We start from the raw sequence: 15,469 nt of genomic DNA on the forward strand, positions 1-15,469 counted from the left end.
CCAAGGTTTATTGGACCATTCAAAGTTCTTCAGAGGATTGGGAACCAAGCTTACAAGCTGGAATTGCCCGAAGAACTCAATGGTATTCATAACACCTTCCATGTGTGTTATTTGAGGAAATTCATGGGAGATGTTCCCGACATAATTCCAATCTCGGAATTAACTATGGATGAGAATAAAAGGCTGATCGAAGAGCCTGAGGCAATTATTGACCGTAAGACTAAGAAGTTACGACGCAAGATGGTCGACTTAGTGCTAGTCCGATGGAAACATTCGAATAGGGCGAATCTCACTCGGGAAACAGAGGATGACATGATGAGTCGCTATCCACATCTGTTTGCTGATGCATGATTCCGGGACGGAATCATCCTAAGGGGGTGAGAATTGTAACGCCCGGGTTTTCAGGGCTAAGCATTTTTGTCAATGTAATAGTCTAGGTCAACTATTTTAATTCTTTTTGAAGTAATAAATATGAAATATTTGAGTATTATGTGAATTATGTGTGTTTATGTGTTTATTATTTAATTATAAATGTATAATTAATAAAGAATAAAAATGAGCGTCAAAAATAAAGTGTGAGATAATCCCGATATCTCTACATAAAGTTGTAGAATATGTTTCAAGGTTTCCGTACATATAAAGAATGCCGAAATCCGAGCTATAACGAAGAAGTTATGGCCCGCCGAAGTTTTACGGCGAAACCGGCACGACACCGGGAGACGTAAATAGTGAATTTACAGTAGAAGACTTTTTAGCCTTAGCAATCTAAACAAAAGTCGTAGAATATGTTAAACTAAGAACATCGATAAAAAGAACGCCCAAATCTGACTTCGTATGAAGAAGTTATGATTTTTCTAAGATTCGGCTTAGCAGTGCACGGCCTGAAACTCGAATTTTAGTTCGAGAGGTTTTTGGCTTACGCAACGTAAATGAGAGTTGAATATCTCATTAATAGGAAATCAACGGTAAAAAGACAGACAAAAACAGAGTCCGTATGTAGAAGTTATTAATTTTACGCAGACGTTTAACAGTATAATCTCCTTGTACTGTTAAATTTAAGATCGGTCGAGAATTAGCTGACGGTGTCAAAATGAAAGTTGTAGATCTTATTATTACCTACGCGTGGATATAAAGAACGTCAAAAACGGAGGCCGTATGTGAAAGTTACGGATTTTAGAAGTCGGAAGTGTGCTGTGCGAAAATGGGTGATGTGGCACAATCTTGGCCATTGCTTTCTCCCCAAGGCTTGCCACCAGATGGTGACATGTGGCACCAAGTTCAGCCACATTTCACCCTATAAATACCACCTCTCCCACCCTCATTTTCTTCACACCTTTCCCATTCTTTCTTCTCTTTACTCTCTCTCTCTCTCTAGAACCTCTCTCTAGCCCCGAAATCCCCCGAAAAGCCTAGGGAACCTCCCTAGCACGAGGCGGAAGGCCCGGAGTGCTCGAAGGCTCTGAGAAGAAGAGCTTTTCAGCTCGGGAACGCTGCTCCAAGCAAAGCCCGGTTTTCTATAAAACCCGCTGTAAGTGAGCTACGCCTACGCTATTTTTAATATAACTTTTATTTAATTATAGTAACGTTATTAGGAACTTATAATAAATACTTGGGCTATTATTATGGGTTATATAAGTATTTTTTTGACGCTTATATAATAATAATAATAATAATAATAGATAGACTATTAATTAGTCTCGACGAATAATAAACTAAACTCTAGTGGTAATAATACTAGGTTTCGTCGAAGAAAAAAATTCTTTTTAAGAAGCGAAGCGCTGTCTGAGTTCGGAATCACCACCTTTTCCGGTGAGTGCATAGTTACTTTCAGCTTACACATAGATATGAAGTATTTTATATAAATTACGTGCTATGTGTGCATATTATCTGAATACTTGCTATCTACGTTAGATGAACGTTGTTATACATGTTTTCAAAGATTTAAACTGTATATGTATTTTATATCTACGAAAATGTTGGGGTAAAACATGGGTAGATGTAATAGGTGATGTGTGATAAAATGATGAGAGGCCTCGATGTTGTTGTTGTTGATCCAATCATCTAGCGGAGTATAGATGACGACCACGGACTCTTCTAGACAGTCCAGTGGAACACTAGCAGGCTCGCAACCTGTAGGTGTTGTGAACGATGTGTTCACCGGTGTACTCCATCCCCCACATGGTTGCCTATTAGGACATTTATTGCTGAGGAATCCCCTTAGCAGTAGTGTTCGTCCCGATGATGATCCTTAGGCTAGGTCCCTTATGATAGGTGTTTAGGGATGTAAAGTGAGGATAACGGGAACGGGTAATCGGGTTATTGTTGATTGATGAAATTAATAAACTTATTTATTGTGGGTTGAAAACCCTATGTGCTCACCAGGCTCCCAAGCCTGACCCACTCAGTTTTATGCATTACAGGTAGTGGCGCATGAGCATAGGTGTGATGTTTTGGACGAGGGATTACGGATATAGGCCTGTAGATATGAAATAATGTAGTAAGGCTTATATTGTACTGTTTATACTTTTGATCTGTACGAACATGACATCCCGAGTCTTTTAATGAAATACATTTCTATGGAAATGCTTTTGATAAATCTTTATCATATTATTGTTTTGGGACAAATTCTGCAACCCTTTTATTAAAAGATAACTCTGATTTTGAAATAAAGTATAAACAAAACCGGTCTTTTATGGCCGTGATTTTGGGGATGTCACAGAAAATGACTTAAGAAGGTAATTATTTGTTTGGTTCGTTTTCAGTAGTTCACTTTTTTTTTTTGTATATAATATACCATTTAACTTGTTGTTTGTGTTCACATTAACCATTGTGACCGGTTATCACCTGTTATTGAAGGTTTCCGGTCTCTTTGTCCTCTCCGGTGACTCTCCGGTCACCTTCTCCAGCGAGATTCCGATGAACATGAATATTCCGGCGAGTTATTAGCAAATGTTCTTGTTTGTCAAATCTGGAAAATCTCTTAAACATTATCACATCATAACTCACACACAGTGAAAACTGAAAACTGAAATTGTGTTTGTGTATGAGAATCAAAAGCTGAATTTCTTTTTTGGGGTTTTCGTTTGAACAAGATTGCAAAATCTAAAATCGAAATCAAAAACTGAAATCGTGTTTGTGACTGAAAACTGAAACGCCTTCCAGATCCAAGATCGAGCTTAACAAATTGTGTTCAGAAAAAGGAAAGGGAGAACTTGAACACGAAACTGCTTGTTTTCTAAAACCCGACACACACTTCAACCAACGGTTTGCTTTCTGGACCTTCAAACTCGCGGATGAACACACTATGTGTTCTTGAACATGAACCCATAAATTAAACATGAACCCGCTATGTGTTCTTGAACATGAACCTAAAAATTAAGCATAAACGAAGAACTCGAACACTGAAATCGTTTTCAGAACAAGATGTGTATGTGTGGAAAATAGAGAATCAGGTATTCTCCTTGAATCAATTTTCAGATTTGGAAAATAGAGAAGAAGAGCCCTAATTGATTGCAGATCTTGAATAATCTATATGTTTTCTCTTTCTTGAATCAATCTTCAAGTCTCCCTCTCCAGAAACAAACAAACACAAGAACCTTTGAGTTCCATCGATGAACCTTCAAACGAACACATTCATCTTTTTCCAAAAAAAAAATAACACATTTACACACACAAATCGATTTCCACTTGTATTAGATCTGTTTTGGAGACATGAAGAGGTTCCCATCAGATTTGAGTTTCTCAGATCCGACCTAGAACTCGCCGGAATATTCATGTTCATTGGAATCTCACCGGAGAAGGTGACCGAAGAGGACAAAGACACCAGAAACCAGGTGATAGTCGGTCACAATGGTTTATGGAAACAAACACAAGAACCTTTGAGTTCCATCGATGAACCTTCAAACGAACACATTCATCTTTTTCCAAAAAAAAAATAATAATAACACATTTACACACACAAATCGATTTCCACTTGTATTAGATCTGTTTTGGAGACATGAAGAGGTTCCCATCAGATTTGAGTTTCTCAGATCCGACCTAAAACTCGCCGGAATATTCATGTTCATTGGAATCTCACCGGAGAAGGTGACCGAAGAGGACAAAGACACCAGAAACCAGGTGATAGTCGGTCACAATGGTTTATGGAAACGCAATCAACAAATTAAATGATAATTGAATACAAAAAAAAGGAAAAGTGACGGAATGAAAACAAACAAAATAAATGATTACCTCTTAAGTCATTTTCCCTTTTTGTTTAAAAAATAAAAATTAGAGATATTTTATGAAATCAAGCCTTATGCAATAGCAACGGTTGAAAACAACCGATGGAGATGGGTGTTTGGTTTAGTTTTTTAGAAGCAAAAAGTTCTTTTTACCAAAAGATAGAAAGCAAAAGATGTTTGATAAATGCATTTTAAAAATTACTTTTGGATTTGAATACAAATAAAAATGAATTTTTTGGAAAAGTAGAAAAGATTTGAACTTTTGTGATTTTTCCAAAAACAACTTTTGGGCTTAAAAAAAAGGTAAACCAAACACCCTAAATCAAAAGATATCTGGATTTGAACACTGCACATCATTTCTGCCGGCGGTCTAGGGTCCGAAATTCTGGATGAATGGAGAACTGGAATTACATGTATCGCCTATAATTGCCAAATTCACCCCATTATCACCTGAAAGCTGACGATATTTTCCCTATCCATCGGTTGACTCTTAAATTGATTCATCTATCTTGCGAGGAAGGCTGATTCAATCAATCGAAGGGTGAGATCTACCATTTTCATCAAGGTAACATTCACACACTGCCATTGTTTTCTTCTTAATTCTTAACTATTTCAAACTCCATTCTCTGAGTACAAGAGGGCATATACCAGTATGCCACATCTATAGATTTCTTTATCATTATCATTATTATTTATGTTACATCGCTAAGAAAACAGTAGATAATAGTTTTTATATGGTTACTTGATGCAATAGTGTGGCAACACATTTTGTGTATCGATCATTTGGATAGTGCCTCTGTCGTAAAACCAATCACCAACTGCCTGTGCAATAGCCTGTAAAAATCGTGTTTCAACTTACAATGCTATAGAAATAGAGACGATAAAGGAACATGTTTGAAGGAGATGTTTACCTTATGGTTCAATTCCCAAGCAGGATTTCCTGACCATTTTGATTGGTATTCACATTGGCCATGAGTAAAACAATTGTTCACAAACCATCCTCTTGATGTACCATTTCCAACCACCAAGAATGCTTCTAAAAACTCCCATCTGAAATCTAATCAAAAGCAACAAGAAAAAGATATTACAAGTCTCATCTACTTTCTATAAACCAACTAAGTGGCTGTTTGATAACATCTTTATGGAGCCATTCAGAGGCCAACATTCAGCGAGTTTATTGACCTTGTAGCCTTTGGATCTGTGCAGATGAACACACATTTATATCTTCTTTGCATTTGGTAAAGAGTCCTTTAGGATCTGCTTGTGGCGTAGCCAAGATGTTTTGTACCTTAATATTTACAAAATCAAGTCAAAGAACAAGTGTAAGATGTAATCTATTCAAAATTGATTTGTACTTAGGAGAAAAAAAAAATTCTGATATGTTGTTTTAAAAGCTTACCTGGAATGTATCGTATGTCGTTTGTAACATAAAAACAGGTGTTTTGACATATGGGATGACAAATTGTGGGTAGAAACACTGCAATATAATTTTCGTTAGTAAATTAGGTTCTATGAATCTATGGTGAGTATAAAATGTTAGCAAGATACAAGTACTTACTAGACTTGGCTTCATTTTTGAAGTACATTCGGGATTCAAATTTTTAGATGATCCCTATAAATACCATTACACCAATAAACGTTTACCTTCCAAATTATGTGATTTTTTGAATAATTTACATCATAAACTATCGAAAAGGAATAGTAAAAGGAGATAACATACATGTAATGTAACTATCATATCGTAGTATCCCTCAAACTTATATTCTCCAGATAGGTCTTTTCTGTTAAAATTCAACGAAAAATACATATCGATTGGGAACAAATGTACGTGTGTGTGAGAAATAATAATGTTTGAATTGATGTAGAAAGATAAACTTACACATGAGCAAAATAGCCAGCATCTGAAAAACATTTTACTCGAGTACTTTTGGGAAAGAGGTCTCGGAACTTGTCACAGTGTAGTATGGAAGCTAATCCACCAGCCGAAGATCCCGACAAAAGAGCCTGTTGCCATTGTGTTTGAGATTCTTAAAATCGAAACAAATGAGAATACAAATAGAGAGGATAGATTTTACATTTGATGCAAACTTCATCCCTTTGCTAAGCAATTCATCAACAATGGCATTAAAGACCCTTGCACCCCTAAAATGAAGATTTGTAGCCTTCAAAACAAATGACAATTAGATAATTCATATCATACAGTAAGATGCTATGATAAACAAAAATTAACTCGAATTTAACCCAAATATATATGGTAGTAATATGACTTACAGGATCAACTGTTTCCACATCTCCGGTAAATGACGACCCATCACAATATCTCATGACGACCCTGTTCCAATTGTAGAAATCTATGGAAAATAATTTAGACTTTTTTTTTTTCAAGGTCTTTCATAATCACTTCAAGTAATAAAAACACGTACTCGGATTTAATTCTTGCTTATTGCTCATAATACCCGTGAAGTTATAGTCAGAACTCTTCATGTTCTTCGATGATCCATATAGATTATATGTCCTATTATAGCAATCTTTTACTGAATAGCACCATCCTCCACCCTAACAAAAAATAAGCTCACCAACATATATATACCTACACATGCATATATACATACATACATATTTATAGATATATAACATATATACTGACCTGTATATGAACCAGCCAATTTTGAAGACCTTCACCAAAACCAGCATCAAACTGATATGCTGGTGGGCTTCCATCTAAGCAAACTTCATACCACCATTTTACCACAATCAAAAACAAAAACTTTCTATTAATAGAAAGAAAAAAACAAGCTAAACAATCAAAGTTCACCTGCTCCTTTGGCCACAGCTCCCTCAATGAGGGTTATACCCTCCCCACTTGTGTTTTCAATTTTTAGAAGGATGAATATACATACTAATGAGTGTGGGAGCCATTTGTTTGATCTTACTTTCATCGTAGTATATACTCAAAAAATTGCAAACCTCAAGGTCAGATGTGTGCACATATATATATATATATATATATATATATATATATATATATATATATATATATATATATATAGGCCACTTTTATAGTAAGTCACATTCATAATATGAAACAAACTTTAAAAGATATGATATGATGAACTAAGAAAATTGCTTCTGCTTATTTATTTACTTTCGTTAAATTAGTAAAAAATATTAAGATATAATTATTGTAAAATCATAAATATATTTTGGATTTCAAACAGGAAGAAGAACAATAGAACATGTCCAATATTCGAAGAAAAAAGTATGTTCGTTTTATACTGAAATCTAGCAATAACAAAAAGTTAAAGAATCACGGCAAAAGCGAACTAGATAGTTACGATAAAAGTACAAAAAGTCTCATTAAATTGAAGAATACGTAATAATAAATAATATTTCGTATTCTGAAGTTTTAAGAACATATCCTAGACCTAACAAAAAATTAAAGAAACCTGAAAAGGATGGAGTAGATTGTAATAAATGCATAAAAAAGAAATTTAGTTAAAAAAAAAAAAAAAAAAAAAAAAAACGATTATACTAGAGACTAAAGAAGTTTTTTGGTAGAGAGAAAAATCCGTGGCTTTTTCAACACTAAGATCCAAAATGGTCCATCTCGAAAATGGAGATCAATTTGACAAATACTCAAAAATTAGATTATTTATGAAAATCATATGACATTTCTGTTTGTTATTATTCTAATATTAATTATTTTATTTATATGGATACCGATGCATACCACTACCCTCCACTAAATGATGCACTCGACACGCGTGGTTCAAGGCTTGGCATGTGGGTTTTGCATCCCAAATATTTAGTGTTTTGACCACTACCAAACTAAATTTATAAAAGATAATCCACAATATAACCAGTTATGTCCTCAAGTAATATTATACATTGATGCTATCTTTTTAACAACTTCGTTTTATTGCCTTGGATCCGTTAAATGTACAAATACAACTCAAATTAATTATCTTAGTCATATATTAGTTAAAAGAAAATAAACAAGGAAAAGGTTCTACTTTTCAAAAAATTACAAAAACACCTAATCACAAAGTTACATAAATGTTCCATAGGTAAAACTAAAATTTACAGAAATGGTCCCTGACAAAATAGTTACAGAAATGGTCCCTATAATAAATCACATTCGCTATTTGAATACTTTTAGACATGTATTACAATCTATGAATTTCTTTATAATTATTATTATCATTTTATTATTTGACTCATACCGAACTTATACATAAAAAATGGGTTAGTTGATGCAATAGTGTGGCAAGATATTTCTGTGATCGCTTATTCTGACTATGCTTCTATCGTAAAACCAATCACCAACTGACTGTGCAATAGCCTACAAAAGATGTGTTATGTGACTGACTAATAGAAACATATATTATATATAGACCACAAGAGAAGATGTGTAAAAAGGAGATCCTTACCTTATGCCTCAATTTCCATGAACGATATCCTAACCATTTTGTTTGGTATTCAGCTTGGCCATGACTAAAGCAACTATTAACAAACCATCCTCTTGAAGAATCATTTCGAACCACCAAAAATGCTTTTAAAAAATCCAATCTAAAATCTAACCAATACAACAATAATCAAATGTTGTTACACGTGTTTTCCACCATCTTCAACCCTTAACATAATTTTACATCAAATTTATAAAAATATAGTAATAATTCGTGAAAATTGTAATTCTTCTCCGATGGTGATTGTATTTTTACAATGAAAAGAATATTCCATTGTTTCTAATCTCAATAGATTTTTAAAAGTAAGCCTCGTAATTGATTTTTTTTTTTTTTTTTTTTTTTTTTTTTTTTTTTTTTTTTTACAAATTTAACCAAATCTTTTTATTAAAATTATAAAATATTAAATGACCAATCGACATAAATTATTCATATATATATAGATATTATGGTATAATCAAAACGACCATTTTACTAAACTAATATGAATTTAATTTATAAAATAATATCACATGTAACAAATATCACATAAAAAATATTAATATACAAATAATTAACTAGTTATAAATACATTTATTCAAAATTAATGGCCAATTTGTACAAACAAAACTTTAACACTAAATATAGTGACACGATCATTGGTGTTTTACTATTCACCATATAAAGCAGGTGCAAAAATAGGATTTGGTGTTGGGTTGGAGATCTTTTAGGATATTTTTTCTCATTAAGTTGTCTAGGTGAAATTAATATTGTCTAGATAAATGATCTTTGTGAAAACCTATTTACTGATTTTTCTCTATTAAATCATTCTTTTTCTATATAAGTGTACCATATTATGCTTAAATCCATTACTTAAAAAGGAAACAAACACCTAAAGCCAATAATCTTTTTGAATAAAAAAGCAAAGACATTGACCTCGTAGCCTTTGGATTTGCGCAGATGAACACAAATTTATATCTTCCTTGCATTTGGTAAAGAGTCCCATAGGATCGGCTTCTGGTGTCGCCAAGATGTTTTGGATCTTAATATTGCAAAATTAAGGCAAAGCACAATCGTAAGATGCAATATAAACTTGATTTCTACGTGATTTGATGAAACTATAAAAAAAAATTGTGAGACAATGTTTCAAAGCTTTACCTGAAATGTATCATATATAGTTTGTAATATAAAAATTGGTGTTTTGACATATGACATGGCAAATTGTGGGTAGAAGCACTGCAATATCATTTTTTTTACATGTTCATCAGTAAAGTGCGTTCTAATAACTTTATAAATATTAAAAATGTTATCAAGATAATGTGCTTACTAGACTTGGCTTCAGTTTCGAAGTACATTCAGGATACAAATTCTTGGATGATCCCTATAAGCACAAAAAAATGTTTATCTTCCATTTATATAATTTTGAAACACTTTATATCAGTACTAGATCATAGTATTGAGAACATACATGTAATGTAACCACTTGATCATAGTACTCCTCAAACTTATATCCTCCAGAGAGGTCTTTTCTGTTAAAATTCAACAAAAAAACACATCTGAACCTTATTAATTTTGGCATGTAACAATTAATCCCTACTGTTCTACAAGTGTCATGTCCTCATGTAATTGGATAAGGTTATTTTGGTACTACGTTAACAAATGGAAGGCGTATACTTAAAAATATATGATCATATCTATTGAACAAAAGCAACATTGTTGATGTAGGAAGATAAGATAAACTTACACATGAGCAAAATAACCAGCATCTGAAAAACATTTTACTCGAGTACTTTCTGGAAAGATATCTCGAAACTTGTCACAGTGAAGTATGGAAGCCAATCCACCCGCTGAAGACCCTGACAAAAGAGCCTATTGGCATCGGTGTATAACTTTTGTAAACTAGGAACAACCAATAATATACAAAGAGAAGGGGTCATTGGGGATTTTACATTTGATGCAAACTTCATTCCTTTGCTAAGCAACTCCTCAATAATGACATTGAAGATCCTTGCACCCCTATAGTGAAGATTTGTAGCCTTCAAAATGAACGACAATGAGAATCCATGGGAGAATAAGAATGTTCAACTATTCTTATCATTTTCGGATGACAAAGACCATATATTGTATATAGTATATACTGTGAGACCTGTATACTATACGGGTTGATTAAAAGAAAATGTTAAATAGAAAGTTTATTTGAATTTGAAATTTGAAACAAGTGAAAATTATGAGAAAAAAAAGCATGCTAAAACAATAAATTAAAATTATGTGTTTAACAGTTTAGTTATCATACCCGTATACTAAACGGGTTAATTAAAATAAAATGTTAAATACAAAGGTTTAAATTGTAAATTTATTTGAAATTGAAATCAAAATTTCAAATTTAAAATTAATTATCGTTATGGTACGTTTAAGTTTAATTTATGGAAACTAAATTATTTATATGTTGGAAAATGAAAAATGAAGTAAATGAACAGTGGAAAATAAATATCTCAAAATTATGACAAAATAACATGTGACCAATTGAATGAGAGAACGACATATGACAGAATGGATCTTTATTTATTAGTATAGATTTTTGTATTGATTTTAAGAATCTATCAATGAAATGGACCGAACTAAGAGCATTTAAATTCCTGGAAAACAAGGGAATGCTTGTTATTATGAGCCATGTTTTGAAAACCATACGGTTCGATCGATTCAACCGAGAACCGGTCCCAGATCCGGTTTTTAAAGGCCAAAAACTAGTATTCATGCGAACCGGTAACGGAAATTTTAAAAAATATTTATTTTTTTTCATTTTTTATATTTTTTATATAATTAAATATAATTATGACATCATTCGGTTTTTCCGGTTTTTGAGACCGGTCCGACCAGTTGGACGACTTGAACAATCAAACCAGTAATACGAACGGTTCGGTCTCCAGTCCGGTTTTCAAAACCTTGATTGTGAGTGAAAAGAATTTATGATTTTTATGTTGCATGTTGTTTTTACTAAGAATTGTAAATATGTTGTTATTTGGGTAACAATTATAAGTATGTTGTCATTATGGGTAACAACTGTAAGTTACAATATTGGTTGTAAATGTAATGACTATTAGTTGTAATATTATGTTGACAATCTATTAAGTTGATATTAATCGATCACATATATTAATTTCAGTTTTTATGTTTCGAATTTATTTGTAGATGTTGTAAAAAAATTTGGCAATCTTTATAAATTATAAAATAAAATATATTATAAATATATTTTTTGTGAGGAAATGTTGTAACAAGTTGTAGATACCATTAAACCAACTATCATTCTGATATAGAAAATGACGAGGACATCCTACCTAAGTCAAAACACTAATTTTTGAATAAAACGTAAATATTATCGGTAGTCAATTTTAAATTAAATTGGCTTAATTGCTGGTTTCCAAAAATTACAATGATTAATATATCAGAATATATGGATTTTTGGCATTTGAAATGAAGTGTATATACGTTGTTTAGAAGTTTTATTGCTTTTTTAATAAAAAGTAAAACCATTAAAAAAGTACAAGATAAGGCAATGCAATGATGATATAAAATGTATGGTACACATAACACATGACTTACAGGATCAACTTCTTCCACATCTCCAGTAAATGATGACCCATCACAGTACCTCACAGCGACTCTATTCCAATTGTAGAAATCTATCCAAATTAATTAATTACAAAAATAATCAAAAGTAATTTCCAAATTAATTCTTTGATACTTTTTGTAATTAATATCATAATAAGTAATAAAAATACGTACTCGGATTTAATTCTTGCTTATTGCTCAGAATCCCTGTGAAGTTGTAATCAGAACTCTTCATCATCTTTGAAGATCCGAATCGATTATACATTCGTGTACGACAATCTTCTACTGAATTGCACCATCCCCCACCCTATCATATATAAACACATTCACCATGATATATACATACATGCATACATATACATACATACATATATATACATATATAGTGACCTGTATATGAATCAGCCAATTGTGAAGGCCTTCACCAAAACCTGCATCGAACTGGTATGCCGGTGGGCTTCCATCCAAACAAACTTCCGACCACCATTGTTACCACAGTAAAAAATCAAATCTTCCTAAAAATAGAAAGAAAGATGGTTGAAGAATCGAAAGTCACCTGCTCCTTGGGCCACAGCTCCTTCGATGATGTTTATACCACTAAGTATACCCTCTTCACTCGTACTTTCTGTTTTTAGAAAGATGAATAGACATACAAGTGTCTGTAGTAGCCATTGGTTTGATGTTACTTTCACCATAGTATAAATTCTAAAATTTGTTAATGAAAAAGTCAAGTCTAGATATGTGTGTATATATAATGTATAAGTGGGTTTACTTTTGAAATATATTAATAAGAAAATATGATACAAAAGGAAATTGCTTTATTTGTTCATAAAGTTTCTTTTGTCGACCTTATTTTATTTAAATCACATGATCAAGTAACGTGTCATCCTTTTGATTTCTTTTTATTTTCGTTTTTCATCGTACTAATTTAGGTAATTTAATAAAAAAAAATGAAAATAATATAATTATTATAATCTCAAAAACTATAAACAGATAGTTTGAAGTCGTTTTTTTATTTCATGGAGATCGATGCATACTACCACCCTCCCCTGGGTGATGCATACTGGGCGCGTGGTTCAAGGCGTGGAATGTGGAGGTTGCATCCAAAGATTAGTGTTTTAACAAATTCCAAAGAAGAAGCATTAAAGATAGAGTAATCGGCCCTTATACATATGCTAAAATACATATTTGGTCCCTGTTGCCAAAATACATATTTGGTCCCTGTTGTCAAAAGTTATTATGTTCTTATTTATTTATTTATTTTTTGACTTATTTTCTATTTATTATTATTATTTTTTTGAACGGCAGACTAATATTGAATAAAAAGGTAGCTAGAGGCTAGAAATACAATACAAGAGGAAAAGCTAAGAACAAGAAACCAACAAAGAAACAAAACAAAAAACAAACACCAAAATTTATAGTCTGCTATAGCATGCTAGAATCGGATCACTACACCATTCAGACCACTTCAGAATCTGCCATTTCCTCTTTCTAGCATTGATCCAAAAGATCAAGAGTGATTTCACCTCATAAGCCAACGCCGATTGCGATTTTGAAATTGGAGCAGGCGAGTGAGCCCTTAAATTCCGATAATTCCAGATCAAAGTTAGCATTATAGCTTCATTAATCCATGCTAGCCTTTGATGCCCTACTATATTCCTTTTACATTGTAGCAAGAGGATAATCTAACAACCACCACCATTTGCAGATAAGCTGCCAAACTTACCTCGAAACCGGACACTCTAAAAAAATATGTTGTCAGATTCCAGAGCTCCATGGCAGATCCCGCATAAATTTGAGGAACATATTCCAACTCTTGATAAATTAACCATAGTGGGGAGTTTACTGTGACAGATACGCCAAACAAGAATGTTTAATTTTCCTAGGGTCAGCGGGTTCCAGGACCATCTGTCATCGCTAGCTGGAAGAGAGAGTTTGTCAATATGACATCTTAGAGACCCAACCGAATATACCCCAGAAGGTTCGAGCGACCAAGACCATTTGAGAACCCTATTTGGATTCAGAGACCGATGAAAATTATTTGAAAAAGATACACTATCCTTTTCTAGAATTTTTGGGATATTTGCTATGGTGCCCCAGCAGCCACTTTTCCTCTTCTCAACTGATGGTCTGTCGAAACCCCCATCATCTCCATAAATAGATTTAATCACCTTCGCCCACGTATTCTCAGGATAGTTCCTGAATCTCACCACCATTTGTGTAGCACCTGGTTTCCGGTATGTGAATTTTATTTGAGCATTTCCCTATTTTAGCCTTGGACTCGGCGAGTCATAAGGTCCGACTCGCCGAGTAGGGACGAGACTCAGGACACGTTTAAGTTGGCGACTCGGCGAGTCCATATCCCGGACTCGGCGAGTCACCGCTGCTGGATGAAACCCTAAATTTCAAGGGTTTGCACCCTATTTAAACCCTCATTCCGCCCCAAACTCGTCCCCATTCACCCCCCAGAACTCCCAACATCGTTTATTCCCTTATTCCTTGAGAGATTGAAGTGTTTTTGGAGTGTTCTTGAAGATTTTGAGGAGAAAGAAGAGTAGATCAAGAAGAGGAGAAGGAGACCAAGCATCTTTGTGTCATCTCAACGTTTTCCTTGAGGTATAGCTCGTTTCCCCTCTGTTTTCAAGCTTGTAATCTCTTTTAGCTTCATAGGAGTCCTTCCTGGGCTCTTCCCCAAGCTTGTTTGTGCTTTGTGGGTTGTAATAAGTTGTTAGCCTTTAGATCTAGGCATGATTTAGTCCCTGGAGCTTGGATCTAATGCCTTTATGGGGTCATATTGCATGAAAGCCCTAGATCTACCTCTTTTGGTGCACTTTGAGCCTTAAAATCCATATTGGTGAATATCTACACGTAAAGTTGGAAACTTTACGTGTGATTTGTGTCCTAGAAGCCCAGATCTGTGAATGGCATGGACTGGAATCGAGCAAATCGGTGTATTTGATGGATGCATGGCTGCGACTCGGCGAGTCGTAAATGTGACTCGACGAGTCTGGTCGCGAGTCACTGAATTGGTCCCTTCATGATGTGTCGAGTTGAGCCGTGAGTCACAGGGGGTGACTCGGTGAGTTGGGAGTTGAACTCACCCATGTTAGGACTCGGCGAGTCAATGCCCTGACTCGGCGAGTCCAAGGCAATCTTCATAGATCAAGAATAGACTCGGCGAGTTGTTCATACAAC

General features: G+C 33.8%; 2 protein-coding genes and 1 long non-coding RNA gene across 4 annotated transcripts; 1 reads left to right on the forward strand and 2 right to left on the reverse strand.

Moving 5' to 3' along the window:
* The first annotated feature begins 4,672 nt into the window (after positions 1-4,672).
* Positions 4,673-5,673, forward strand: LOC145034677 (uncharacterized). The gene is made up of 2 exons (XR_013678145.1): positions 4,673-4,788; positions 5,430-5,673. It is a non-coding gene; the product is annotated as an uncharacterized LOC145034677 (long non-coding RNA).
* Positions 4,782-7,202, reverse strand: LOC145034676 (pectin acetylesterase 8-like). 2 transcript variants are annotated; one of them, XM_078983154.1, is made up of 12 exons: positions 7,039-7,202; positions 6,871-6,944; positions 6,647-6,779; positions 6,495-6,574; positions 6,299-6,385; positions 6,103-6,227; positions 5,944-6,004; positions 5,782-5,835; positions 5,623-5,700; positions 5,406-5,511; positions 5,135-5,280; positions 4,782-5,057 (listed from the first exon to the last, which is right to left on the reverse strand). In XM_078983154.1, the coding sequence occupies exons 1-12, from the start codon at positions 7,160-7,162 to the stop codon at positions 4,962-4,964; spliced, it is 1,164 nt and encodes a 387-aa protein (XP_078839280.1). In that variant the 5' UTR covers positions 7,163-7,202; the 3' UTR covers positions 4,782-4,961. The 2 variants fall into 2 exon arrangements, with proteins under 2 accessions (XP_078839280.1, XP_078839279.1); XM_078983153.1 differs by having other exon boundaries at positions 6,871-6,953.
* Positions 7,203-8,215: 1,013 nt separating this feature from the next.
* On the reverse strand, positions 8,216-12,999 carry LOC145034675 (pectin acetylesterase 8-like). Its single transcript, XM_078983152.1, has 12 exons — positions 12,831-12,999; positions 12,665-12,747; positions 12,449-12,581; positions 12,266-12,345; positions 10,615-10,701; positions 10,410-10,534; positions 10,134-10,194; positions 9,993-10,046; positions 9,824-9,901; positions 9,602-9,707; positions 8,654-8,799; positions 8,216-8,565 (listed from the first exon to the last, which is right to left on the reverse strand). Exons 1-12 carry the CDS (start codon positions 12,967-12,969, stop codon positions 8,470-8,472), a joined length of 1,188 nt encoding a protein of 395 aa, XP_078839278.1. The 5' UTR covers positions 12,970-12,999; the 3' UTR covers positions 8,216-8,469.
* Between the last annotated feature and the right edge of the window lie 2,470 nt (positions 13,000-15,469).

The sequence above is a fragment of the Lactuca saligna genome, chromosome 3 (genome assembly GCF_052625555.1).
Source record: "Lactuca saligna cultivar CGN05327 chromosome 3, ASM5262555v1, whole genome shotgun sequence".
NCBI classification, from domain to species: Eukaryota; Viridiplantae; Streptophyta; class Magnoliopsida; order Asterales; family Asteraceae; genus Lactuca; species Lactuca saligna.

Coding starts and splice junctions, on each gene's coding strand:
- LOC145034675 (XM_078983152.1), bottom strand. CDS start 12,969: ATGGTGAAAGTAACATCAAACCAATGGCTACTACAGACACTTGTATGT. Junction 12,748..12,830: donor AGCTGTGGCCCAAGGAGCAG/GTGACTTTCGAT, acceptor GGTGGTCGGAAG/TTTGTTTGGATGGAAGCCCA. Junction 8,800..9,601: donor GCAAATCCAAAGGCTACGAG/GTCAATGTCTTT, acceptor TGTATTGGTTAG/ATTTTAGATTGGATTTTTTA.
- LOC145034676 (XM_078983153.1), bottom strand. CDS start 7,162: ATGAAAGTAAGATCAAACAAATGGCTCCCACACTCATTAGTATGTATA. Junction 6,386..6,494: donor ATGTGGAAACAGTTGATCCT/GTAAGTCATATT, acceptor TTTGTTTTGAAG/GCTACAAATCTTCATTTTAG. Junction 5,058..5,134: donor CTTGGGAATTGAACCATAAG/GTAAACATCTCC, acceptor CGATTTTTACAG/GCTATTGCACAGGCAGTTGG.